The sequence below is a fragment of the Diorhabda carinulata genome, chromosome 4 (genome assembly GCF_026250575.1).
Source record: "Diorhabda carinulata isolate Delta chromosome 4, icDioCari1.1, whole genome shotgun sequence".
Taxonomy (NCBI): domain Eukaryota; kingdom Metazoa; phylum Arthropoda; class Insecta; order Coleoptera; family Chrysomelidae; genus Diorhabda; species Diorhabda carinulata.
In genome coordinates, this window is record NC_079463.1 from 1,641,686 (window position 1) to 1,668,502 (window position 26,817).

General features: G+C 33.2%; 1 protein-coding gene across 1 annotated transcript in view; it reads right to left on the reverse strand.

The window, feature by feature from the left end:
• Nucleotides 1-26,817, reverse strand: part of LOC130892870 (uncharacterized) — a 113,854-nt gene that overhangs the window by 51,372 nt on the left and 35,665 nt on the right. The window contains exons 2-3 of the mRNA XM_057798553.1: nt 21,049-21,251; nt 20,853-20,988 (exon numbers count right to left, since the gene is read on the reverse strand). Coding sequence (XP_057654536.1) covers nt 20,853-20,988; nt 21,049-21,251 — 339 coding nt within the window. The remainder of the gene's footprint in view (nt 1-20,852; nt 20,989-21,048; nt 21,252-26,817) is intronic.

Genomic DNA, 26,817 nt, shown 5'->3' on the forward strand with positions numbered 1-26,817 from the left:
TTCCATTGATTTGTTGAGTGTTTTCTTGATTGTTTCATTGATTCTCTGATTGTTTCATTTATTCGATAATTGTTTTATTGATTCTTCGATTATTTTATTGATTCTTCGATTGTTCCATTGATTCGTTGATTGTTCCATTGATTCGTTGATTGTTCCATTGATTTGTTGAGTGTTTTCTTGATTGTTTTATTGATTCTCTGATTGTTTCATTTATTCGTTAATTGTTTTATTGATTCTTCGATTGTTCCATTGATTCGTAAATTGTTTTATTGATTCTTCGATTATTTTATTGATTCTTCGATTGTTCCATTGATTCGTTGATTGTTCCATTGATTTGTTGAGTGTTTTCTTGATTGTTTCATTGATTCTCTGATTGTTTCATTGATTCGTTAATTGATTTATTGATTCTTCGATTGTTTCATTGATTCGTTAATTGTTTTATTGATTCTTCGATTGTTTTATTGATTCTTCGATTGTTCCATTGATTCGTTGATTGTTCCATTGATTTGTTGAGTGTTTTCTTGATTGTTTCATTGATTCTCTGATTGTTTCATTGATTCTCTGATTGTTCCATTGATTTGTTGATTGTTTCATTGATTTATTGGAGTATTCTTTTATAGATTCGTTCATTCGTTGATTGATTTGTCGACTCGTTGATGGATTCGTCCGTTGATGAGATGATTTGTCCAGTAATTGATTCGTTCCATTGATCCGTTAATTGTTTTCTTGATTGTTCCATTCATTCGTGAATTGATTCGTCAACTTGCCAAATAATTCGTTCATTGATCCGACGATTCTTTCATTGATAATTGATTCGTTGAATGCATCAGTAATTCATTAGTTGATTGTTTCAATGCTTCACTGATTGTTTCATTAATTCGTTAAAGTTGTCGTATATCGATTCGTTCATTTGACGATTTATTCGTTGATCCTCTAAGAGATTCGATCACCGATTGATTCGTTGATTTATTAATAGAATTTTTCATTAAATCATTAATGGCGTCTATGAATAAATCCTTGAATAATCCATTGATTCGTCGAACAATCCGTTAATCCATTCGTTGATTTATTTATTGATTCGTTGAATGTTTTATTGATTCGTTAGAGGATTTAGTCATCGATTCGTTAATTCGTTAAGAGAATTGTTTGTAGAAATTTGTTGTATGATTGTTTGAGGGATTCATTGATTATTTCATTAACTATTTTAAGGAATCGTTCAACTTTTGATTGTTTCGATGATTCGTCGAAGGATTGATTCTTTAAATGGATTCTTTCATCTTTTCGTTCATTCATTTGGAAGGTCTGTGGATTATTACGTTTATGGATTCGTTCAACTTTTAATTGATTTGTTAATCTGTTGATTGATTCGTTAATCTGTTGATTGATTCGTTGATTCATTTGCGGATTCGTTTATCGATTCAATATCTCATAATTTTTGTTATCTCTACTAGAATAAAATAATTTTCGAACATTCTGTACACTATCAACGGAAAAAATTACTCAAATTTGTTTCTAATAAACTGTCGCATTGAAATTTCAAATTTCAAGTCGTTTCAGATGCTCCCGCGAGTATTTCCATCGAAATATTATTTTATTATATTTTTTTTTCTGTCTTTCCGTCTGATTGTATAAAACAACTTTTTCCATAACATAAAGTTAAAATATATTTTTTGACGTGTCTATATATCAAAAATCATCTGATTCGGATGTTTTCTCGTTTTTCATTCGTATCTAAACATGAATTTTCGAATTTAATAACAACTTCAACATCTCCGATCGTCTAGAAAGTTTCACCTCCGAGTTGTTGCCACTGATGCGTCGTCGTTGAAAAGGAGGCGGTAAAAAAAAAGGCAGTTTCGTCAACCCCGACAGTCTGTAGCATGTATAAATATTCCCTGACTACGGATTTTTGTTTGATGTTTTAAATTTGATCTAGTCGAGGGAGCCGCCCTGCGGGCACATATGTTTGGATTGTTCGTAATCTCTGCCTGGCTGACCGCACGAATATATAAATTCGGATTTCGCTGTTATCGACAACATTTTTCGTCGATTGGTTATGGACGACGAAACCGAGCCAATAATCAAATCAAATCTAGCAAAATATTGGATATTCATCTATTCGAATGATATACAGAGTAGATGACGTGAATTTGATGTATGATTTGGCTTCCGGTAACTCCAGCCAGAAGATTGTGTACTGAATAAAGCAAGTAAACTAATTTTTACATATTTCAGGACGACAACTATTCCTAAGGTTCTCCAAGAACAGCTTCTTCGCCTCTTGTACATCCAGAAAGTGCTTGCCATGGAAGTAGAGGATTATCCAGCAAGACTCGTTGAAGTACTCTGATTTCACGCTAGACGGTTTTATTTATTCCCATACTTGACATTTATTTGCAGACATTAGCAAATGGAGCCCTTCCTCACAACCTAAATATTCATCTTGGTAACATTTTCACTATTAGGTGGATTGGTCGGGGAGGTGTATTTGCATGGCCACCACATTCCCCTGAATTAAATACAATGGATTAATTTCGATTCATAGATATAAAGTAAACGCCCAAATTATGTAGCACATTCATTTAAAAACCAAGTATTAATAATATTTGAATTACGAACTCACATAAAATTGATTCGTTGATGATTCTTTGATTATCTAGAGAATTCGTTTATAGATTCGTTAATTGTTCATTTGATTGATTCGTTGATTGTTCTATTGAATGTTTCATTGATTAGTTAATTGTTTCGTTGATTGTTCCATTTATTCGTTAATTGTTTGATTGATTCGTTGTTTGTTCAGTTGATTGTTCCATTGATTCGTTGATTGTTCTATAGATTCGTTAATTGTTTTATTGATTCGTTGATTGTTCTATTGATTGTTCCATTGATTCGTTAATTGTTAATTTGATTGATTCGTTGATTGTTCTATTGAATGTTTCATTGATTAGTTAATTGTTTCGTTGATTGTTCCATTTATTCGTTAATTGTTTGATTGATTCGTTGTTTGTTTTGTTGATTGTTCCATTGATTCGTTAATTGTTAATTTGATTGATTCGTTGATTGTTCTATTGAATGTTTCATTGATTAGTTAATTGTTTCGTTGATTGTTCCATTTATTCGTTAATTGTTTGATTGATTCGTTGTTTGTTTTGTTGATTGTTCCATTGATTCGTTAATTGTTAATTTGATTGATTCGTTGATTGTTCTATTGAATGTTTCATTGATTCGTTAATTGTTAATTTGATTGATTCGTTGATTGTTCTATTGAATGTTTCATTGATTAGTTAATTGTTTCGTTGATTGTTCCATTTATTCGTTAATTGTTTGATTGATTCGTTGTTTGTTTTGTTGATTGTTCCATTGATTCGTTAGTTGTTCCATTGATTCGTTAATTGTTTTATTGATTCGTTGATTGTTCCATTGATTCGTTAATTGTTTTATTGATTCGTTGATTGTTCTATTGATTGTTCCATTGATTCGTTAATTGTTTTATTGATTCGTTGATTGTTCTATTGATTGTTCCATTGATTCGTTAATTGTTAATTTGATTGATTCGTTGATTGTTCTATTGAATGTTTCATTGATTAGTTAATTGTTTTGTTGATTGTTCCATTGATTCGTTAATTGTTAATTTGATTGATTCGTTGATTGTTCTATTGAATGTTTCATTGATTAGTTAATTGTTTCGTTGATTGTTCCATTTATTCGTTAATTGTTTGATTGATTCGTTGTTCGTTTTGTTGATTGTTCCATTGATTCGTTAGTTGTTCCATTGATTCGTTAATTGTTTTATTGATTCGTTGATTGTTCCATTGATTCGTTAATTGTTTTATTGATTCGTTGTTTGTTTTGTTGATTGTTCCATTGATTCGTTAATTGTTAATTTGATTGATTCGTTGATTGTTCTATTGAATGTTTCATTGATTAGTTAATTGTTTCGTTGATTGTTCCATTTATTCGCTAATTGTTTTATTGATTCGTTGATTGTTTTGTTGATTGTTCCATTTATTCGTTAATTGTTTGATTGATTCGTTGTTTGTTTTGTTGATTGTTCCATTGATTCGTTAATTGTTAATTTGATTGATTCGTTGATTGTTCTATTGAATGTTTCATTGATTAGTTAATTGTTTCGTTGATTGTTCCATTTATTCGTTAATTGTTTGATTGATTCGTTGTTTGTTTTGTTGATTGTTCCATTGATTCGTTAATTGTTAATTTGATTGATTCGTTGATTGTTCTATTGAATGTTTCATTGATTAGTTAATTGTTTCGTTGATTGTTCCATTTATTCGTTAATTGTTTGATTGATTCGTTGTTTGTTTTGTTGATTGTTCCATTGATTCGTTAGTTGTTCCATTGATTCGTTAATTGTTTTATTGATTCGTTGATTGTTCCATTGATTCGTTAATTGTTTTATTGATTCGTTGATTGTTCTATTGATTGTTCCATTGATTCGTTAATTGTTTTATTGATTCGTTGATTGTTCTATTGAATGTTTAATTGATTAGTTAATTGTTTCGTTGATTGTTCCATTTATTCGTTAATTGTTTGATTGATTCGTTGTTTGTTTTGTTGATTGTTCCATTGATTCGTTAATTGTTAATTTGATTGATTCGTTGATTGTTCTATTGAATGTTTCATTGATTAGTTAATTGTTTCGTTGATTGTTCCATTTATTCGTTAATTGTTTGATTGATTCGTTGTTCGTTTTGCTGATTGTTCCATGGATTCGTTAGTTGTTCCATTGATTCGTTAATTGTTTTATTGATTCGTTGATTGTTCCATTGATTCGTTAATTGTTTTATTGATTCGTTGATTGTTCCATTGATTCGTTAATTGTTTTATTGATTCGTCGATTGTTCTATTGATTGTTCCATTGATTCGTTAATTGTTAATTTGATTGATTCGTTGATTGTTCTATTGAATGTTTCATTGATTAGTTAATTGTTCCGTTGATTGTTCCATTAATTCGTCAAATGTTTTATTGATTCGTTGATCTATAGATTCGTTAACAGTTCATTTGATTTTTCCATTGATTGGTTAATTTGATTGATTCGTTGATTTGTTCGAAGATTCGTTCATAGATTCGTTCATTTATTGATTGATTCGTCGAATAGTTGATGAATCCGTCCGTTGATTAGATGATTCGACCATTAATCATATTATTAATTGACTCTTTAAGTACTTCAGTTATTAATTCATAAAATTCAGGGTGATTTTAAAAAAAATCACCAAAAAAATAATGTATTACTATGTTGATTCAACTTTTATATCTTAATTCTTGAATATCTCCAATTTTGTACAGGATATTGAACTTGAAATTCATTATAACTTTTTCACATACCCCGTATAACCTATACTATTGTAAAGTCATCAAATATGCAATGAAATATTGGGTGTTTTATATAAAAAAAACTTGTAAATAATACTGAAACGTAAAAATTTTTGTCTCAAAGGACAAAGGAAGTACCGAACTTTACCACATCAATAAATCACCCTGTATATTTGGAAAAGTATTAGTTTTATCAAAAGAACAAGAAAAAAATGTAAGAATTCAATTAAGTGAGATATATTTCGAGAAAACGTCTCTAGAATTCGAGTTATTTAATTGAGTCGATGAAATCGATATTTCTAGATAGAACTCCACCAAAGGAATAAAGTATATCCATTCAGGTTATGAATATTGAAGTCAAATTCTTCCTTATTGTTATACAACTATGAAAAAATTCTCTATCTTTTGTACTTTTTCGGAATTTTCATCTTTCTAAACACGATTCTTGAAATCTAACAGAATATCGAGCAATGCGAAACGTTTCGCGAATTGTTGAACGTTTTATATCCAGCACTTATTAACCCAAATATTTGATAGCAAATCTAAACGTAAAATTCCGATTAATTTTTCTAGTTTTTCCCTTTTTCTGTGCGTATCGAACTGCTAATTACGGTTTGTCTCGCTCCCAGTCGTTTCCATGCGGAACGTCTGGCCATCCATCAAGACCAAGTTCGGTTGATTAGTCCCGTTGGTCTGTTGGAAAGAAGAGACGGGGTTTAATAGCGAAAGTGGCCTTATTTGAACCACGATATGCCGTTTCTACGGTAAAACCGTAGATTGCTGTAGACGGGGACGAAAAGAGAAGGATTACCGCTCGGAAATTGCGACGCATTACTCTGTCGAGTGAAAAATAAATGGAAATTTTTACATGTCAAATGTACAAACATTCTGTTGAAATTAGATCCGATTAGACAACAAAACTACTACAAATGGTTGATGATTTGTCGGGTTCTTCGATGTTTTATCTTAGTTTTTGATATCTGGATACTCAATTTTTAATTTTATGTTCGCAATAACAAGCGAACAAATTTTGAAAAAATTGAAACATTCTGGTAGTCTTCCATCCATCAAATAAACATTTTTACTGCGTATTATCAAAGATCGTACTTCTAGTATGAGGAAAAACTTTTTCCTGATGGGCGGATTGGTCGGGGAGGTCCGTAAAATAAACATTCATCTTGGTGACCATGAAAGATGGACGTCCAGACTTCCATGGCGACCGACGTTTTGGCTAACCATAAATTCCCGACGAAGTAACTACGAAAACTACCAGTTCGAAACGTTTAGCGGTGCTGGAAGTCTTCTTTGTTGAAAGCAAATCTTTTTCTAACCTCTAACCTAGACGCGCAGTCTCGTTATTTAATAGACAAACGTCATACGTTGACAGATGACATACGGTAACGTGTTTAAGTGGCTTAACGTTTATGTCTGAGTCTAAGCTTCCCAAATATGTATCGTACAATGCAAATAAACGTGTTTCCATTGTGATAATTCGTTGGGTATATTATTTTACGGATAAACCTCGTAATTACGACAATTTATTGCTGTTTTTTGACATGTTCAATTTGTACATGTCATTTTCTACGTTTTGAATCGATGTCATTTCAAATTCTTGTTTATAAAACTCGAAATTTCCCTACTAGTTTAGTGGCAAGCCTGGAAAACCCCGCTTGAGAGGTAAAATAACCTCACTTTTTCGCTTTAACACAAATTTTCTATTCCAAAATATAAAAAATGATAATTTTTTCAATTTATTTCATATCTTGTTGCTTTTTTTTATTATCTACGCCGTTTTTTAACAAATTGAAATGATTCTTTTGCTGGAATATAAGTCTACAATCTAATAATACTTTTTTAGTATCTAAATTATGTGGTGCGGAAAGATAAACACCTAATCATCATTTTAGTATTTGTTATAAAGCACAAACGTTTTGTTTTATCCAGGGAAATTGAGTTCGGAAGCTATTGTTACTGTTCCCGCTATAAAATTTATCTAACAACGCCGGGTAATCTCTTAGGAGACCGAAAACAATGCTACATCATCGGCATACATAATTTCTGTGTTCATACACTTCAACTCCGCCAGGAGTTTATTCAATAAAGATTACAAAATGTATTAACAGCCACCAATTATTAACCCTCGTCAGAAACTTACAAATAAAGATGAAAAACTTGGTAAATTAATCAGATTGAGATTTATTACAAGTTTAACATTACAAAACTAAGTTTGTTATCATTATTCGAACGCAAAATATAACCTAAAAAGACGTACTGAGTTTCCTCGATGAGGTTATGTCGTTAAAACATTTTAACTCGCTTCTGATATACGTATAATAAGCTCAACTAATATTTTAATTGATTATAATTATCTTAAATAGATGTCAGATTTAACATTCTATTCAGTTTTGTTTTTTATTGTGGCAAAACTGATGTAAAAATGTCAAAATTGACATTGTCAGTTTTGACATTTGGTATTTAAGTTTTTAGGTATGGCAAAACTGATGTAAAAATGTCAAAACTGACATTTGACATTTGGTGATGAATTAATTTCGTGAAAATCGTACAAAATCAGATTTTTTTTTCCAAAAAACATCGATATTGCAAAACGAAAATCAATGGGTGAATGAATAGGGACAAAACATGATTATTAACGAAACAAGACATATACAAGGTGTTTCAAAAAAAGGTGATTCTATCTATCTAGGATAGACAGAAAGATATTTGGGTTTTGATCAGTTAAAAATTTTCGTATTCAAAATAAAAGACGTCGTGTTGTTATTTTCAGTGGGTTTGGGTTCTTTTTTTGAGAAATGATGAAGAAATTATACTTGTTTCGATTAACGAAACTCTTGCCGAACTTGAAAGTTTTTAAAAATTACAAATTGGTTAGGTTAGGTCACAATTTTTGTGTCACTGTCACTTGTCACTCGTCCCCTGCCAACTTAACTAAATTAAAAATTAATATAAACGTGGCTACCAACTATATAAAACAAAATAGTGTGAGATAGAATTAGGTCGGGTCAGCTGTTAATTTGATCAAATATAAACACGTTGAACAAACAAAAATTCGACAAAAAGAATTTCGAAAATTTTCGTTTAAGGGCTGTTTTTTCTGGTAATGGCCCTTGGACTAGTCTATAATGATAAGGATGTAGCTGTTGCTTTTTAAGTAACCTCCAAGTACTCGAAAAAGACGCTAACTATTAGATTTTGTTCAACTAAATTTAAAATCATATTTTCTTTATTAATGATTCCTGTTTTTGGCCTATCAGGATTTATTTTCTCGTATCTCACATTCCCAGTTTCCCGACGACGTCATTCAAATGTATTTTTACTAGACACAACGTCGTAACTATCAATAAATGACAGTGTTCCATGGCAAACTCGATAAAACGCTGCAACCGTTAAGTCCAATAAGTCCAAATCTGCGTCTTCTTGTCTTTCAAGTTGATCCAAATCCAACAAAAGTTGTCGCGTTCGATGCACTTCGAAGCGCATAAAAACTCGAGTTTGAATTTAATGTAATAAATGTCAAATATTTGATACTTTTGACAGTTGACATTTGATAATAATGAAAATATTGACATTATTTTCTTCGATAAAATTTTTTGATAACTGTAGAAATGAATGACAGTGTTCCAATCGATAAAACGTTGCAGCCGTGTAAAATTCAAAGTTAAATAATTATCGAGGGCCTAATCATCTTTCCCCGATAATTTTTGAAGTGTGGTTGATAAGATTCTGCTCTTAGTGGTTGGGATGGCGTTTTAGAGAGGTTTATAAGGCCAAATCTACGTCTTCTTGTCTTTCAAGTTGATCCAAATTCAACGAGTTTGAACATGATGTAATAAATGTCAAATGTCAAATATTTGATACTTTTGACATTTGACATTTGACAATAATGAAAATATTGACATTATAGACATTATTTTCTTCGATAAAATTTTTTGATAACTGTAGAAATGAATGACAGTGTTCCAATCGATAAAACGCTGTAGCCGTGTAAAATTCAAAGTTAAATAATTATCGAGGGCCTAATCATCTTTCCCCGATAATTTTTGAAGTGTGGTTGATAAGATTCTGCTCTTAGTGGTTGGGATGGCGCTTTAGACAGGTTTATAAGGCCAAATCTGCGTCTTCTTGTCTTTCAAGTTGATCCAAATTCAACGAGTTTGAATTTAATGTAATAAATGTCAAATGTCAAATATTTGATACTTTTGACATTTGACATTTGACAATAATGAAAATATTGACATTATAGACATTATTTTCTTCGATAAAATTTTTTGATAACTGTAGAAATGAATGACAGTGTTCCAATCGATAAAACGCTGCAGCCGTGTAAAATTCAAAGTTAAATAATTATCGAGGGCCTAATCATCTTTCCCCGATAATTTTTGAAGTGTGGTTGATAAGATTCTGCTCTTAGTGGTTGGGATGGCGCTTTAGACAGGTTTATAAGGCCAAATCTGCGTCTTCTTGTCTTTCAAGTTGATCCAAATCCAACAAAAGTTGTCGCGCTCGATGCACTTCGAAGCGCATAAAAACTCGAGTTTGAATTTAATGTAATAAATGTCAAATGTCAAATATTTGATACTTTTGACATTTGACATTTGACAATAATGAAAATATTGACATTATTATGATAAGTGTAGAAACAACCCGTTTAGAGGGGCTCGTCTTGAAAATTTACCATAAAACTTGTCATCGTACTTGATAAACTAACACTTAACAATATAATTTGCATACATTTCCCAGTCCTATCCTGAAGGGTGACTAGCAAAAACGTTGGAAATACCAGGTTCCGGTTGTCGCGAACACGAGCACAGTTTATTGGAATTACGGCTCAATTTAAGAAAGAGCACATCCCTTTAGAGTACCCAACTACAAAAAAGAGGAAACAACTCTCGAAATAAAACTTTCCAGCTCTTAAGCTCGCAGAGAGATATTATGCTTTTGTGTACAAGTGACTCCGGCTTGCCATAATTTATTTTTCAATTTTATTTTCATAAATTTCAAGTACGCCATTCTCGCGAAATTAATACGAACCGACGTCGAATTATACAGTTTCCATTCAATATTTCTGCGTGTATTTCGAAATAAAAAAGAAACTGTAAACATTTGTTTTATGAAATTGGTAAAAAAAAAATTCGAAACTGCTGTATTCAATTATGGATTCCACGTTTTAGGATCGGGGAGGCCTTACTAATTTAATTCGAGTCTAATCACTTTGATTAAGTTCGACGTAATGGAATTTCCTTTTTATATTTCGTTGGTATGATGTTCGCTTCAATTTTAATGACCCCCCAATACGTGGGGGGTCATTAAAACTCCTCGTTCCTTCAAGAAATGATTTCGAAAGCGATTAAACAAGTCGTACCGAAGAAAAGCGCTGGTGAACTAAGGCTGTGTAAACTGGCATCTTTATCGTATGAAAGGGGCCTTATTGGAAACTTGAGAGCAGTTGTGGAGGAGGTATCCGCCTAAAAATGGACTGCAACTGACTAAGAAGAAGTTTAGTATTTGTGGATAAATCATTAACCAGATTTTTAATTGCGACAAACATATTTCACTTTACGGTAACGTGGAATTAATATCCGACGATTCAAAAAGAACCGAATGACAAATTCGAATTCCTCCAACATAAACCAATTTCCATTGATTAATTCCATGGAGCCGTTAACGTCTGTTTTTGTAAACTGTATAAACACTAACGCAATTTTCATGGCAATTCATTTCGACGAACTGTATTTAATAAATCGAAGTAATTTGCGGAATTTTCCATTATATCCTTTATGAAAAACGATTTTTCGATTATTTGGTTTTGCGTACTTTTCCGGTAGTTTGCGTTTTAAATCGTATACGTACAGATTTTAGCTAAAAATAAAGGTTGTGCTGGATTTTTTTGAGAAAACTACTACTGTCTGAACCGAAAATAATATTTTTATGTCACAGGATTTCATGAAAATCGGTTCTGTACGGGACACCCGATTTTTTTCTTCAATTCCTTCGATAACCTTAACAGATTGAAATGAGGTTAACTTTATTAGTGCAGACCTGACGAGGTCCACGCTAGAAGCCATCCTGATGATCCCATTCGAAATAAATTAATTTTCCATCAAGTTTCCATATAAGGAGCCTCTCAGGATCACCTTATTGAAAATTAAACAGGTTCGTATCAAGTTTCAAGCTTTCATGGTCATATCCATGCGAGGAATCTAAGGATCTCCGTACTAGAATGAAGATTGACTCTATTGAAGATTTGTCAATTCTAATTCAAGCTATCCAGGTCTTGTAAATGCAAGGAATCTCTAAGGATCTCCGTACTAGAATGAAGATTGACCCTATTGAAGATTTGTCAATTCTAATTCAAGCTATCCAGGTCTTGTAAATGCGAGGAATCTCTACGGATCTCCGTACTAGAATGAAGATTGACACTATTGAAGATTTGTCAATTCTAATTCAAGCTATCCAGGTCTTGTAAATGCAAGGAATCTCTAAGGATCTCCGTACTAGAATGAAGATTGACTCTATTGAAGATTTGTCAATTCTAATTCAAGCTATCCAGGTCTTGTAAATGCAAGGAATCTCTAAGGATCTCCGTACTAGAATGAAGATTGACCCTATTGAAGATTTGTTGAATCTAATTCAAGCTATCCAGGTCTTGTAAATGCGAGGAATCTCTAAGGATCTCCGTACTAGAATGAAGATTGACCCTATTGAAGATTTGTTGAATCTAATTCAAGCTATCCAGGTCTTGTAAATGCGAGGAATCTCTAAGGATCTCCGTACTAGAATGAAGATTGACCCTATTGAAGATTTGTCAATTCTAATTCAAGCTATCCAGGTCTTGTAAATGCAAGGAATCTCTAAGGATCTCCGTACTAGAATGAAGATTGACCCTATTGAAGATTTGTTGAATCTAATTCAAGCTATCCAGGTCTTGTAAATGCGAGGAATCTCTAAGGATCTCCGTACTAGAATGAAGATTGACTCTATTGAAGATTTGTCAATTCTAATTGAAGCTATCCAGGTCTTGTAAATGCAAGGAATCTCTAAGGATCTCCGTACTAGAATGAAGATTGACCCTATTGAAGATTTGTTGAATCTAATTCAAGCTATCCAGGTCTTGTAAATGCGAGGAATCTCTAAGGATCTCCGTACTAGAATGAAGATTGACCCTATTGAAGATTTGTTGAATCTAATTCAAGCTATCCAGGTCTTGTAAATGCGAGGAATCTCTAAGGATCTCCGTACTAGAATGAAGATTGACCCTATTGAAGATTTGTCAATTCTAATTCAAGCTATCCAGGTCTTGTAAATGCAAGGAATCTCTAAGGATCTCCGTACTAGAATGAAGATTGACCCTATTGAAGATTTGTCAATTCTAATTCAAGCTATCCAGGTCTTGTAAATGCGAGGAATCTCTAAGGATCTCCGTACTAGAATGAAGATTGACCCTATTGAAGATTTGTTGAATCTAATTCAAGCTATCCAGGTCTTGTAAATGCGAGGAATCTCTAAGGATCTCCGTACTAGAATGAAGATTGACCCTATTGAAGATTTGTCAATTCTAATTCAAGCTATCCAGGTCTTGTAAATGCAAGGAATCTCTAAGGATCTCCGTACTAGAATGAAGATTGACCCTATTGAAGATTTGTTGAATCTAATTCAAGCTATCCAGGTCTTGTAAATGCGAGGAATCTCTAAGGATCTCCGTACTAGAATGAAGATTGACCCTATTGAAGATTTGTTGAATCTAATTCAAGCTATCCAGGTCTTGTAAATGCGAGGAATCTCTAAGGATCTCCGTACTAGAATGAAGATTGACCCTATTGAAGATTTGTCAATTCTAATTCAAGCTATCCAGGTCTTGTAAATGCGAGGAATCTCTAAGGATCTCCGTACTAGAATGAAGATTGACCCTATTGAAGATTTGTCAATTCTAATTCAAGCTATCCAGGTCTTGTAAATGCGAGGAATCTCTAAGGATCTCCGTACTAGAATGAAGATTGACCCTATTGAAGATTTGTTGATTCTAATTCAAGCTATCCAGGTCTTGTAAATGCAAGGAATCTCTAAGGATCTCCGTACTAGAATGAAGATTGACCCTATTGAAGATTTGTTGAATCTAATTCAAGCTATCCAGGTCTTGTAAATGCGAGGAATCTCTAAGGATCTCCGTACTAGAATGAAGATTGACCCTATTGAAGATTTGTTGAATCTAATTCAAGCTATCCAGGTCTTGTAAATGCAAGGAATCTCTAAGGATCTCCGTACTAGAATGAAGATTGACCCTATTGAAGATTTGTCAATTCTAATTCAAGCTATCCAGGTCTTGTAAATGCGAGGAATCTCTAAGGATCTCCGTACTAGAATGAAGATTGACTCTATTGAAGATTTGTTGATTCTAATTCAAGCTATCCAGGTCTTGTAAATGCAAGGAATCTCTAAGGATCTCCGTACTAGAATGAAGATTGACCCTATTGAAGATTTGTTGAATCTAATTCAAGCTATCCAGGTCTTGTAAATGCAAGGAATCTCTAAGGATCTCCGTACTAGAATGAAGATTGACCCTATTGAAGATTTGTCAATTCTAATTCAAGCTATCCAGGTCTTGTAAATGCAAGGAATCTCTAAGGATCTCCGTACTAGAATAAAGATTGACTCTATTGAAGATTTGTTGATTCTAATTCAAGCTATCCAGGTCTTGTAAATGCAAGGAATCTCTAAGGATCTCCGTACTAGAATGAAGATTGACTCTATTGAAGATTTGTTGATTCTAATTCAAGCTATCCAGGTCTTGTAAATGCAAGGAATCTCTAAGGATCTCCGTACTAGAATGAAGATTGACCCTATTGAAGATTTGTTGAATCTAATTCAAGCTATCCAGGTCTTGTAAATGCAAGGAATCTCTAAGGATCTCCGTACTAGAATGAAGATTGACCCTATTGAAGATTTGTCAATTCTAATTCAAGCTATCCAGGTCTTGTAAATGCAAGGAATCTCTAAGGATCTCCGTACTAGAATGAAGATTGACCCTATTGAAGATTTGTCAATTCTAATTCAAGCTATCCAGGTCTTGTAAATGCAAGGAATCTCTAAGGATCTCCGTACTAGAATAAAGATTGACTCTATTGAAGATTTGTCAATTCTAATTCAAGCTATCCAGGTCTTGTAAATGCAAGGAATCTCTAAGGATCTCCGTACTAGAATGAAGATTGACCCTATTGAAGATTTGTCAATTCTAATTCAAGCTATCCAGGTCTTGTAAATGCAAGGAATCTCTAAGGATCTCCGTACTAGAATGAAGATTGACCCTATTGAAGATTTGTTGAATCTAATTCAAGCTATCCAGGTCTTGTAAATGCAAGGAATCTCTAAGGATCTCCGTACTAGAATGAAGATTGACCCTATTGAAGATTTGTCAATTCTAATTCAAGCTATCCAGGTCTTGTAAATGCAAGGAATCTCTAAGGATCTCCGTACTAGAATGAAGATTGACCCTATTGAAGATTTGTCAATTCTAATTCAAGCTATCCAGGTCTTGTAAATGCAAGGAATCTCTAAGGATCTCCGTACTAGAATAAAGATTGACTCTATTGAAGATTTGTCAATTCTAATTCAAGCTATCCAGGTCTTGTAAATGCAAGGAATCTCTAAGGATCTCCGTACTAGAATAAAGATTGACTCTATTGAAGATTTGTCAATTCTAATTCAAGCTATCCAGGTCTTGTAAATGCAAGGAATCTCTAAGGATCTCCGTACTAGAATGAAGATTGACTCTATTGAAGATTTGTCAATTCTAATTGAAGCTATCCAGGTCTTGTAAATGCAAGGAATCTCTAAGGATCTCCGTACTAGAATGAAGATTGACCCTATTGAAGATTTGTCAATTCTAATTCAAGCTATCCAGGTCTTGTAAATGCGAGGAATCTCTAAGGATCTCCGTACTAGAATGAAGATTGACCCTATTGAAGATTTGTCAATTCTAATTCAAGCTATCCAGGTCTTGTAAATGCAAGGAATCTCTAAGGATCTCCGTACTAGAATAAAGATTGACTCTATTGAAGATTTGTCAATTCTAATTCAAGCTATCCAGGTCTTGTAAATGCAAGGAATCTCTAAGGATCTCCGTACTAGAATGAAGATTGACTCTATTGAAGATTTGTCAATTCTAATTGAAGCTATCCAGGTCTTGTAAATGCAAGGAATCTCTAAGGATCTCCGTACTAGAATGAAGATTGACCCTATTGAAGATTTGTCAATTCTAATTCAAGCTATCCAGGTCTTGTAAATGCGAGGAATCTCTAAGGATCTCCGTACTAGAATGAAGATTGACCCTATTGAAGATTTGTCAATTCTAATTCAAGCTATCCAGGTCTTGTAAATGCAAGGAATCTCTAAGGATCTCCGTACTAGAATAAAGATTGACTCTATTGAAGATTTGTCAATTCTAATTCAAGCTATCCAGGTCTTGTAAATGCAAGGAATCTCTAAGGATCTCCGTACTAGAATAAAGATTGACTCTATTGAAGATTTGTCAATTCTAATTCAAGCTATCCAGGTCTTGTAAATGCAAGGAATCTCTAAGGATCTCCGTACTAGAATGAAGATTGACTCTATTGAAGATTTGTCAATTCTAATTGAAGCTATCCAGGTCTTGTAAATGCAAGGAATCTCTAAGGATCTCCGTACTAGAATGAAGATTGACCCTATTGAAGATTTGTCAATTCTAATTCAAGCTATCCAGGTCTTGTAAATGCGAGGAATCTCTAAGGATCTCCGTACTAGAATGAAGATTGACCCTATTGAAGATTTGTCAATTCTAATTCAAGCTATCCAGGTCTTGTAAATGCAAGGAATCTCTAAGGATCTCCGTACTAGAATAAAGATTGACTCTATTGAAGATTTGTCAATTCTAATTCAAGCTATCCAGGTCTTGTAAATGCAAGGAATCTCTAAGGATCTCCGTACTAGAATGAAGATTGACCCTATTGAAGATTTGTCAATTCTAATTCAAGCTATCCAGGTCATGTAAATGCGAGGAATCTCTAAGGATCTCCGTACTAGAATGAAGAGTATTTCTTTTCAGGTTCTCCTGACGATATCTACACCAGGACGAGATCAGGATAACCTTACATAAAAAAATAATTTTTCATCAGGTTTTCCTGATCATTTCCATGTAAGAAACCTCTCAGGTACATCCTTATTGGAAATAAATATTTTTTCACGAAAGTTCTGATTTTCAAATCATAAAACGCCCGTAACTCGGAAACGAGGTGCCGTATGAAAAATTTTTTTACGTCACAGCATTATTATATATTTTTTATTAGATAACTTTACAGATAAATATAATTTTGGGAGGGTTAATCCTTTTTTTTTGACTACCTATTTGTTTCGTACTTATTTTAAATTCATAACGTACAATATATCTCTCAGATTTATAGTCGTACGAATATCTGTGTAAACCGTAGAACGCAATATGCTCGAAACTTCTTTTCCAACCCCCTCCCAACCCGTCATCGGACAACGCCACAATGGCCTACAACGAAATGACAAATGGAGCGCAACTTTGGCGTCCCTGAGATATGGGTAACCTGTCTAGAGTATCAGCCTCGGAATGAATGTTCAGCCATTTATTACTAGTTGCCAACGAGTTAAGTGGCTTTCTTTCAATATTCCCGAAGAAATTACGCCATTGGGAAAAGTCCAAATTTGAATTGGAATATTCGGTTGACGCCTAAAAGTTTTCGTTGAAATTAGCTTAATTTATTTAGCATACAGTTTCCGACGAAGATGTTTTCCGACGCGGAAATTCTTTCTAATGTTTTCGACAGTACATTTTTTTAGTTTTCAATATATTATTCTTTTATTTTCACAAACTTTTCCTTGGAAAGCCTATTCTCGAACATTTTCACACGCCTCGGCCCATTTCGCTGCGCCCTCTTTCGATAATTTTATGACTTAATAAACCCTCGCACTTGAAGGAACCTGCGATGTCATTTAACTTAAAATCTTTTAATTTTTAACCTTTTTAACCTAACCTAATCTTTGTTTGGATGAACACCTAGGTTTCTTTTCATAATAAGGTTTGTCCTTTAGGACACGCGTGAATCGTGACGATTTTTGATCCTTTGAGATAAGAATGGGACAACTCGTGACGGGGATATTTCCGGTAAACGAAAAGGTAATCGTACTACATAATACAAATCATGACGTATTCATTTAGAGTCCAAAAATTGGAATCTAGAATACAAAATTTTCTAAATAATACAGATCTTTTAAAAACTGACCGAAAAGAAAATTTTTTACTGTACAATGTTAACAAAACTCACTAATTTTACATGGATAGTACAAAGTACTTTTTGTTTTGCTTAGAATGTGAAAAATCTTCTACTAAAATACACTGTAAATAAATAAATTCTTTATTTTTATTATTCATTCTATAATAAAAATAATCCGAGTTGTCTAATCTTAATGACAACTACGATCACGAGTCGGCGCACACCCGGGAGTTTGTTTCAATAAATTAATGAAGTGCGATGTGCGAAGTGCAATCTGATTGTGTAGAAAATAGTATTTTCGTGATAATACTATTATCGAGTTCGCTCTTTTTGAATAATTGACCTCAAAATAATGTCAACGGTCGGTTGATGAATGATACCAAAGTGAATCTCGTCGAAAACAGTTCAACTGTCGCATGCACAATAGAGGGATCAGATTCATTGTGTGTATTAACCACAAAACAAAATTTGATTTTTAGTTGATGGTTTTTGTTCCGACACGCGACTATATAAATACCAAACTTGATTACAAAGGGATCTGTAATATGTGAAATTTTTTGTTTCATTTTCGAAACCAGCTTCACGCAACATCGTCAAGTAAGCATATTAATTAATTAATTAATTAATTAATTCGAACGTTCTAGTGGAAATTAAACTTATTGTTTCAAATGTCACTTTCTGAAATTTGTCCGTGATAAATTAGAATGATTCTTATTTGGAGCGTGAGAGGAATACACTGAGATTTGTTTTGATATTATACAGCTTGTCTAATTTCACTTTGACTGTCAGATAAGCGAACAAAGAACGACATATACAGGGTGTCCCGCGACGAGTTAAAACTATCTGTATAAGGTGAAATACTTATAGTAGAATCATGAAAATTTCTACGTTTGGGTTTCCGGATACGATCTTTTTAACTAAAATATTTTCAAAGATGGCCGACTTCCGGTTCTACCGGAAATCGACTGTAACTTTGTTATTTTAAATAGAACATACTGTATATTGATACATTTTTGAAATCTGCGTGAAATTTTAGTATCTTTTGTCAAAAAACTTTTTTCGAAAAATTCATACTTTTCCAGTTATTAATTTTTTTGTGAAAGTTGCAAACCCTTATAAATTATTTTTTTACGATGATACCCTTAAAGATATGAAAATGGTTTCTACTCGGTTGCTTTTAACAAGCTTCGAGGTATTTGATTCTATGCTAAAAAATGTTTCATTTTATACAGGATGTGTATAAAAAGTGTTCAAAGTTTAACTTCATAAATATCAAAATACTTTATTTTTTTATATAGAACCACCCGGTTTTTTCGATATTAATGCATTCAGGGGTAAAAAATATGGTAACTTTTTGTATACTTTCCTATACCTAAACCTTACCGTTATCCTGATATTAAATGTTTTCTGTAAATTTTTAGAGATGCGGATGTGTTCTAAATTTTATTTTATATCTGGATAACGGTGAGGTTTGGGTATTGGAAAGTATACATGAATTTTCCTTATTTTTTACCTCTGAATGCATTAAAATACAAAAAACGGGGTAGTTCTATTTAAAAAAATAAAGAAATTTGATATTTATGAAGTCGAACTTTAAATACTTTTTATACACACCCCGTATAAAATGAAAAATTTTTAACATAAACACTCAAATACGTCTGATTTTGCTAAAAGCAACTGAATAAAAACAATTTTCATATCTTTAAGGGTATCCTCGTAAAAAAATAATTCATAAGGGTCTGCAACGGTCAAATTTTTTACAAAAAAATTAATAACTCAAAAAGTATGCATTTTTCGAAAAAAGTTTTTAGACAAAAGTATACTATAATTTTACGTAGATTTCAAAAATATATTAATATACAGAGCGTTCTATTTAAAAAAATAAAGAAATTTGATATTTATGAGGTTAAACTTTGAACACTTTTTATACACACCCTGTATAAAATCAACAATTTTTCAACATATATTCAAATACGTCTGACCTTGTGGAAAGCAACCGAGTAGAAACCATTTTCATATCTTTAAGAGTATCATCGTAAAAAAATAAATTCTAAGGGTCTGCAACGGTCAAATTTTTAACAAAAAAATTAATAACTCAAAAAGTATGCATTTTTCGAAAAAAGTTTTTAGACAAAAGTATACTAAAATTTTACGTAGATTTCAAAAATGTATCAATATGTAGTATGTTCTATTTAAAATAACAAAGTTACAATCGCCTTCCGGTATAACCGGAAGTCTACCATCTTTGAAAATAATTTAGTTAAAAAGATCGTATCCGAAAACCCAAACGTAGAAATTTTCATGATTCCACTATAAATATTTTACCATATACAGATAGTTTTAACTCATCGTGGTTTACGAGGGTTGCTACTTATGTTTTGAGATATGGCAACACTGATTAGAGCAACGTAGAACAGTCTATTCTGAATGGTACACCAGCTAGGAGTGTTCGTAAAGCCGATCGTAGAAAACTAATCCTTCACCACGACAATGCTAGCTGTCATACATCAGTTCAAACAAAAACGTTTTTGAACAGTCAAAACATCGAATCGATGAGTCATCCGTCGTACACTTCTTGTTTACACCTGAAGAAGCGGTTGATGATTCCAAATCGAATCGTTTAGAGAAATGGAAAACATTTATTCGAACGCATTCAAAAGTATATAGATCTTAATGGATAATATTTCGAAAAACAATAAAGGCATATTCAATTACAAATATTTGTTTTTATTTGTGTGTTTCAAAACTTCAGTTACAACCCTTGCAATACGAGGTACATCCATAATGTAAGTTTGAGGCTATACGAGGTACATTCTATAATGTAAGTTTCGGGCTATACGAGGTGCATCCATAATGTAAGTTTGAGGCTATACGAGGTGCATCCATAATGTAAGTTTGAGGCTATACGAGGTACATCCATAATGTAAGTTTCGGGCTATACGAGGTACATCCATAATGTAAGTTTGAGGCTATACGAGGTACATCCATAATGTAAGTTTCAGCAGTTATTCTAACTGAAGCAAAACAAATGTACGTGTTTTTGATGATGATGGATCTTTTTGAATGTCAAAAGAAAAAGATTGATCAAAAAGACGTGATCAATTTCATAATAAAGAACGATATGGACGCCCATCTTTGGGTACCGAAGAACTGGTTCGGTTGAAGAGGAGCCTGAGCAAAACCCACATTGGTTTTTATCAAAATATATGATTGAATGATGGAAAATCACTTACCAATAACATACATATATCCTGATTGAAATAGGGTATAAAAATTCGGGGCATCCGAAGAAACTTCGCATTTATATCGTCCGGTAACTTCCGGTTGAATGTTTGTTAACACCAAGTTGTTGGGATTGCTTTTGTCCTTCTAAAAAAGATATAAACGCGATAACGAACGATGCGGTTATAAAAAAACAAACTAACTTACGTCTATATTAATCCCAGGTAAACTGAAGGTTTGCGTATTGGGTAGCTCTTTCGGAATGTATCTATAAAATTCTTTGGTACCTTTATACCATTTCAAAGTATACAGAGGTTCGCCTTCGAGGTCGTATTTACATTGTAGGGAAACCGTGTCTCGAACTCGTGCCGCAGTTGGTATAACTACAGACACGTCCAATGCCAGATTATCTATAACAAAAAATTTAAGAAATTGAGTCTATCAAAAATTTTCTTCGACAAAACAAACTCTACAAAGTATGTTGTACGATTCTTAGTCATTTTAGGCATTTTAAACCATCAAATACAAACAAAAACATTGTGATGACAGTTTTTATCAAATATCTCGCTAACTACTGCTCAAAAATCAATAGTGGTTATTATAAAAATTGTTCCTTATAAAATTATCTACAAATAATGTCTCTTGTATTTTTCTGTGAAATCAAGCGTTTTCGCAGTAAAGCGCTGAGAAAGTGACTAGAACGCACATACGGTTTTGTATCAAAACTACCTCTCCTGATCTACAGATGGCGGTAGTTGCTTGAAAAATCCCACTGTATTAGAAAGTACACAGTCTATACAACATATGTCTCAGATTTGAAGACGCCATCTTATTTAATTTTAGTTTGACAGCCATTAATAGTGAACGTTTTCAGTGAATTGATTGATCATCGTCAATACTTTTATTTGAAAGGCTTTAGCTCAATCAATATGGAAGCCGAACTAGATTCTACTTTAGATAAAACCGCTCCTTCGTTATTAACAGTGAATTATTGGGTAGCAAAGTTTAGACGAGACCGTACGACCTGCGAAGACCAGCATCGGAATGGTCGACGACCAAAAGAGGTGACGATACCAGAAATGTTGAAGGTCGCGACGATACTAGGGATTCCGGAAGCCTTCAGGAAGGCTGAACTGTCGAGAAAAAGACCGTTGGAAACTTTAGACCTCCTACTGTAAATCACGACCCAAGTAGACCCATTCTACTGGGTCTACCTGTACTGTTGAAGTACAAATTGATTCAGGAGGCAGATATTCTGAAAATAAAAGATGAAAATCCAATTTAACCGAAGGAAATGTTGATAGTTCGTTGGAAAAGAATTTCCGAAAACATTCTGCACCAAATTGATGGCATACCTGTAGATGTCTCACTGCTTCAGATGAAATTAACAGACAAGAAATTCGAGAGAATATTCATTTTGTTTCCAATATTTGAAATAATGAATCAATTGTAAGTTTAAATAATGAAATAATTGTCAATTTTTACAGTAATTTAAGTAAAGATTTACATAAGTACTTTTCATAACTGATATATGGAGGTTATGAAAAATGTGACGTTTCCTAATGTCAATGAGTGACTTAAAGTGTCAAATTTGATAAAGTAACTGTCAGACTTAGCAATTGACGTCATCTAAAGCCCGCAAAACAAAAAAGGCACATTTAAGCGTGGAATTTATCACAAATACATCCTGTAAACATTAATTTTTAAACATTTCGCATGAATCATAAATTAGTATAAAGTATAACGTATTCAAAATGTTTTCCAGCTATGAAGTGTTCAGAAGAAATCCCGCCTCTACTTTTCTTCTTCTTTTTCATCGTACGTTAGGACTTGGTCTTTACATCAATGGTTGCCTAGCTGCAGCTGGGATGATGAAGACCAGCTTTCATACCATCTTGTAGTTGGTCGTCCTGGTGGTCAGAATCTATTCAGTTTTTCTTCTTTTGCAATCTGGTCATCTCGCCACATCCTGGATGTCAAATATCTGCGTCTTCTGAGATGACCACTGCGTCTTCAGCTATTTTTATCCCTTTGTTTCCCATTCGGGATCCTCTTCCAATCTCTATCCTATCATATTTATATCCGAGTTTTCGATGAAAAAAGTTTTGAATCGAATAAATCCATCACAATACGAATTCCTGAAAACTATAAAACGAAAATTAACTTTACGTTACGTTACGTCCTCTACTGCTTTTATCCGTCACTGTTCGCCATAAACTCAATTACCACTGAACGCATTTCAATGCGGTTGTCACCAATACATAGAGAGATTAATGGGAATGATTGAAGTATGAAATTTGTCAAATTCAATGTGTATCGATTGAAATATGATGTAGGAATTATCAGTAAGAATCTAATCACTTTTTTTATTTTAATCGAGTACAAAACTCGTATAGAAGTATAGATATATACTAAAAAAATTTTTTTAGACGACGCCATCTGCAAGTTGTTCGTTCTGTATTCATTTACATACCGAAAGTTGCGTTTTGAGCGTTCCATGTTGTAAAAGTGACAGTTCCATACTGCAAAACGCTTTCGGGACGTTCTGCAGTCACTCTAGACATTCCAATGTTGACAGTTGACAGTTTCACTTAAATTTTTAATTATCTGAAATTATTTCTTTTATCCGAAGTTTTGTCTAAATAATATAACAAGTACCAATATTCGTAATTATTACAAAGTTACATTTTAAAATCGCCTCGTACATAATTATTATCATAATTTAACGGTTGATACAAGTTTAATGCATATAACTCAACCGATGCATGTTCATTTCTCTAACAGTGTTTCCTTCTACAGCTAAGTTTTAAGGAAAATGTTTCCTAAAAACGACGCCATCCGAAAGTTGTTCGTTCTGTATTCATTTACATACCGAAAGTTGCGTTTTGAGCGTTCCATGTTGTAAAAGTGACAGTTCCATACTGCAAAACGCTTTCGGGACGTTCTGCAGTCACTCTAGACATTCCAATGTTGACAGTTGACAGTTTCACTTAAATTTTTAATTATCTGAAATTATTTCTTTTATCCGAAGTTTTGTCTAAATAATATAACAAGTACCAATATTCGTAATTATTACAAAGTTACATTTTAAAATCGCCTCGTACATAATTATTATCATAATTTAACGGTTGATACAAGTTTAATGCATATAACTCAACCGATGCATGTTCATTTCTCTAACAGTGTTTCCTTCTACAGCTAAGTTTTAAGGAAAATGTTTCCTAAAAACGACGCCATCCGAAAGTTGTTCATTCTGTATTCATTTACATACCGAAAGTTGCGTTTTGAGCGTTCCATGTTGTAAAAGTGACAGTTCCGTACTGCAAAACGCTTTCGGGACGTTCTGCAGTCGCTCTGGAGTGACTCTAGCCACCTCAATGTTGACAGTTGACAGTTTTAATTTGGATGATTTTGTTTATTTGTTTTATCCGAAGTTTTATCTAAATTAATGAATAACAATGAACGATTATGAAAAAGAAAACATCAACGATTTGTGATGAAAAATTCTTAAACGTTTTCCAAATATCTCCAAGTGTATATTAGTTAGCTTGATCGGCGACTCAGAAATCCAGAGATAGTAGCTCAGAGCAATGAATCTAAGGATCTGTCTTTTGCAATGAAAAGGAGATTGAAAGAAGCTGTCCAACACGTCAAAATTAAAGAGTTTTACGTAGTGATGAATCAAAGTTTGTTATTTTTGAGTATTCATGGACATGTCGAAGGAAGAACTACTATATCCCTGTACAGTCCTGAAAAAACACTGCGGATGCTCTTTAACGGTTTGGAGGAAGGGCGACTAGAAACCTTGTAAAAATTGGAGCTAATTTGGAGGAAGGAGGCCATCAAAACAAAGAAGTGAGTGATTCATTTCGTGGAGTTACGTGGAGATTGAGACCACGGAATCAGATCAATGAACGAATAACCACCGTATCCCCACCTCTATCTTGATAATAATAAAGTTGGATGTTACAACCGAGTATACTCTAACTAATACAAACCATAATTCCAGTCCTAGACGATGAATACATAAGTATTCGAAATTTATTAGAGTTAGCACACTTTGGTGTTTAATTTTGCCACAATCCCACTACGAAAACGCTCCAGATCAAGAGAGTAGTTATTAAATCATTTGTGCGATGTCCGCGGATTGGAATTTGCTCCAGAGGTTACATAAACGGATTTCCTCTTAAATATTCGTATTAATCTAACGTTTTTAACTTCTATGGAAATATTTTTTCCTTCAGTTGACTATTTTAAACTATGAAAAGTCGTGATTTCTTATTATTAACCGCCATTGTTTCTCCCACAATACTTTTTAGTTTCAATTGGCGAAAATATAGTGAGGAATAAATTCTTAAGGCGGTTGTATTATTACCTTCAAGAAAAATACATTTTTCAGGTGGAGAGATTAGGGGATGACAGGATATTATACAAAAGTTTCAGGATTTTATCTGCTTCTGGGTTTAAGCCCAATGGAGTTCCAGTTTCGAATCCGTAGAGTGTAGTCGTTGACGAATGTTTTATAGCTTTTCGCGACAAGTTTTATATATTTTTTTTCTGTTACTTTCAGACGATGTTATATTTCCAGAACTACTTTTATTACTTAACAGAAACAACGTTTAGAATGATATAGTTTATGAAGATGTATTAAAACTAAATGACAATCGATTATTTGCTATTAAGCACTTAAAAAATTGTAATTTTCTCCAATATATCACATCGCAAGATAAGTCGTGCGACTGACGCACAGATGGCGCTGCCATTGTCAAATCCATATGACGTTTATAAAGTGTCAACTGTCAAAAGACTATGTGTCAAATGTCATGACGTTGAGATAAGTCAGAAAAAAGTGACAGCCATTTAAGTGAAGCTACTTTTGTTATTTTCGAAACAATGAATTCAAAGCAATTTTTTGTGTTAACTTATCGTTGTTTTTGAATAAAAAATACTGTACAAGATTCAAAAGTGTTATCCGGACTCTGTTCTATCGACAAGAACCATTCGTTGATGGTTTACTGGATTTAAACGTGGTCGTACAGTCACTGATGATGGTGGACGTTCAATTGAGGTGATTACTACAGAAAACATCAAATTACTTATATCTAATCTAAAATTGCAATTGCGTGAAATAGCTTAGGCTGTAAATACATCAGAAAACAGTGTTTTCACAATTATACATGAACTTTTGACCACGAGAAAGCTTTTTTCACTGTCGATCAAAAATAACATGACTTAGAACAGTTTTTGGTCATGTTTACATGTGAAAAATCAGATTTTTTGCGTCGATATGTGACGATGGATTCATCATTTCACTCCAGAATCAAAACTATCATCATCTGAGTGGACTACAGCTGGTGAACCAGGTTCGAAGCGTGCAAATGCTCAAAAAATCAGCTGGGAAAGTTATGACTTCAATATTTTGGGTTGTAAGATAGTTTGGATGCAAAAGAAAAAAGCGCCAAGCATCGATCAACAGTCGATCTGTCTCCCAGCTATTCGCTGATCTCAAAAAATTGCTCGCTGGAAAGAAATTCAGCTCAAATGAAGAAGCAATTGCTGAGTTCCGCACCAAAGATCAAGTTAGTCTTGGTCTGGTTCTTTGGTCGTAATTTAGGTCTTGCAGGGTGCAGTCTTCGTCTTGGTCTTACAGGAAGACTCTCGCAAGTCTTGCACTTGTTTCAAAGAAGAATTAAGTAGTAATAAATCGATTATTCTCTCTATTTTTGAGTAAAAACAAAAATTTTATACAGCTCTCAAATGAATACAACATTTTACATTCAATTCTTTTTTTGTTTTGTAGTTTTTTCGGATAAATTGAATGCAGACGATAAGAAATAGATAAAATATAATGTAAACTGTAAACTTTTTTCTTGGATGGCCAGAATAAATTCAAAAAACCTTTTTTGAAAATGATCTTCATTTTTTATTGTGTTTACATCTATGTGACGCAAGTCTCGATCGGTGTTGCGAACCTAA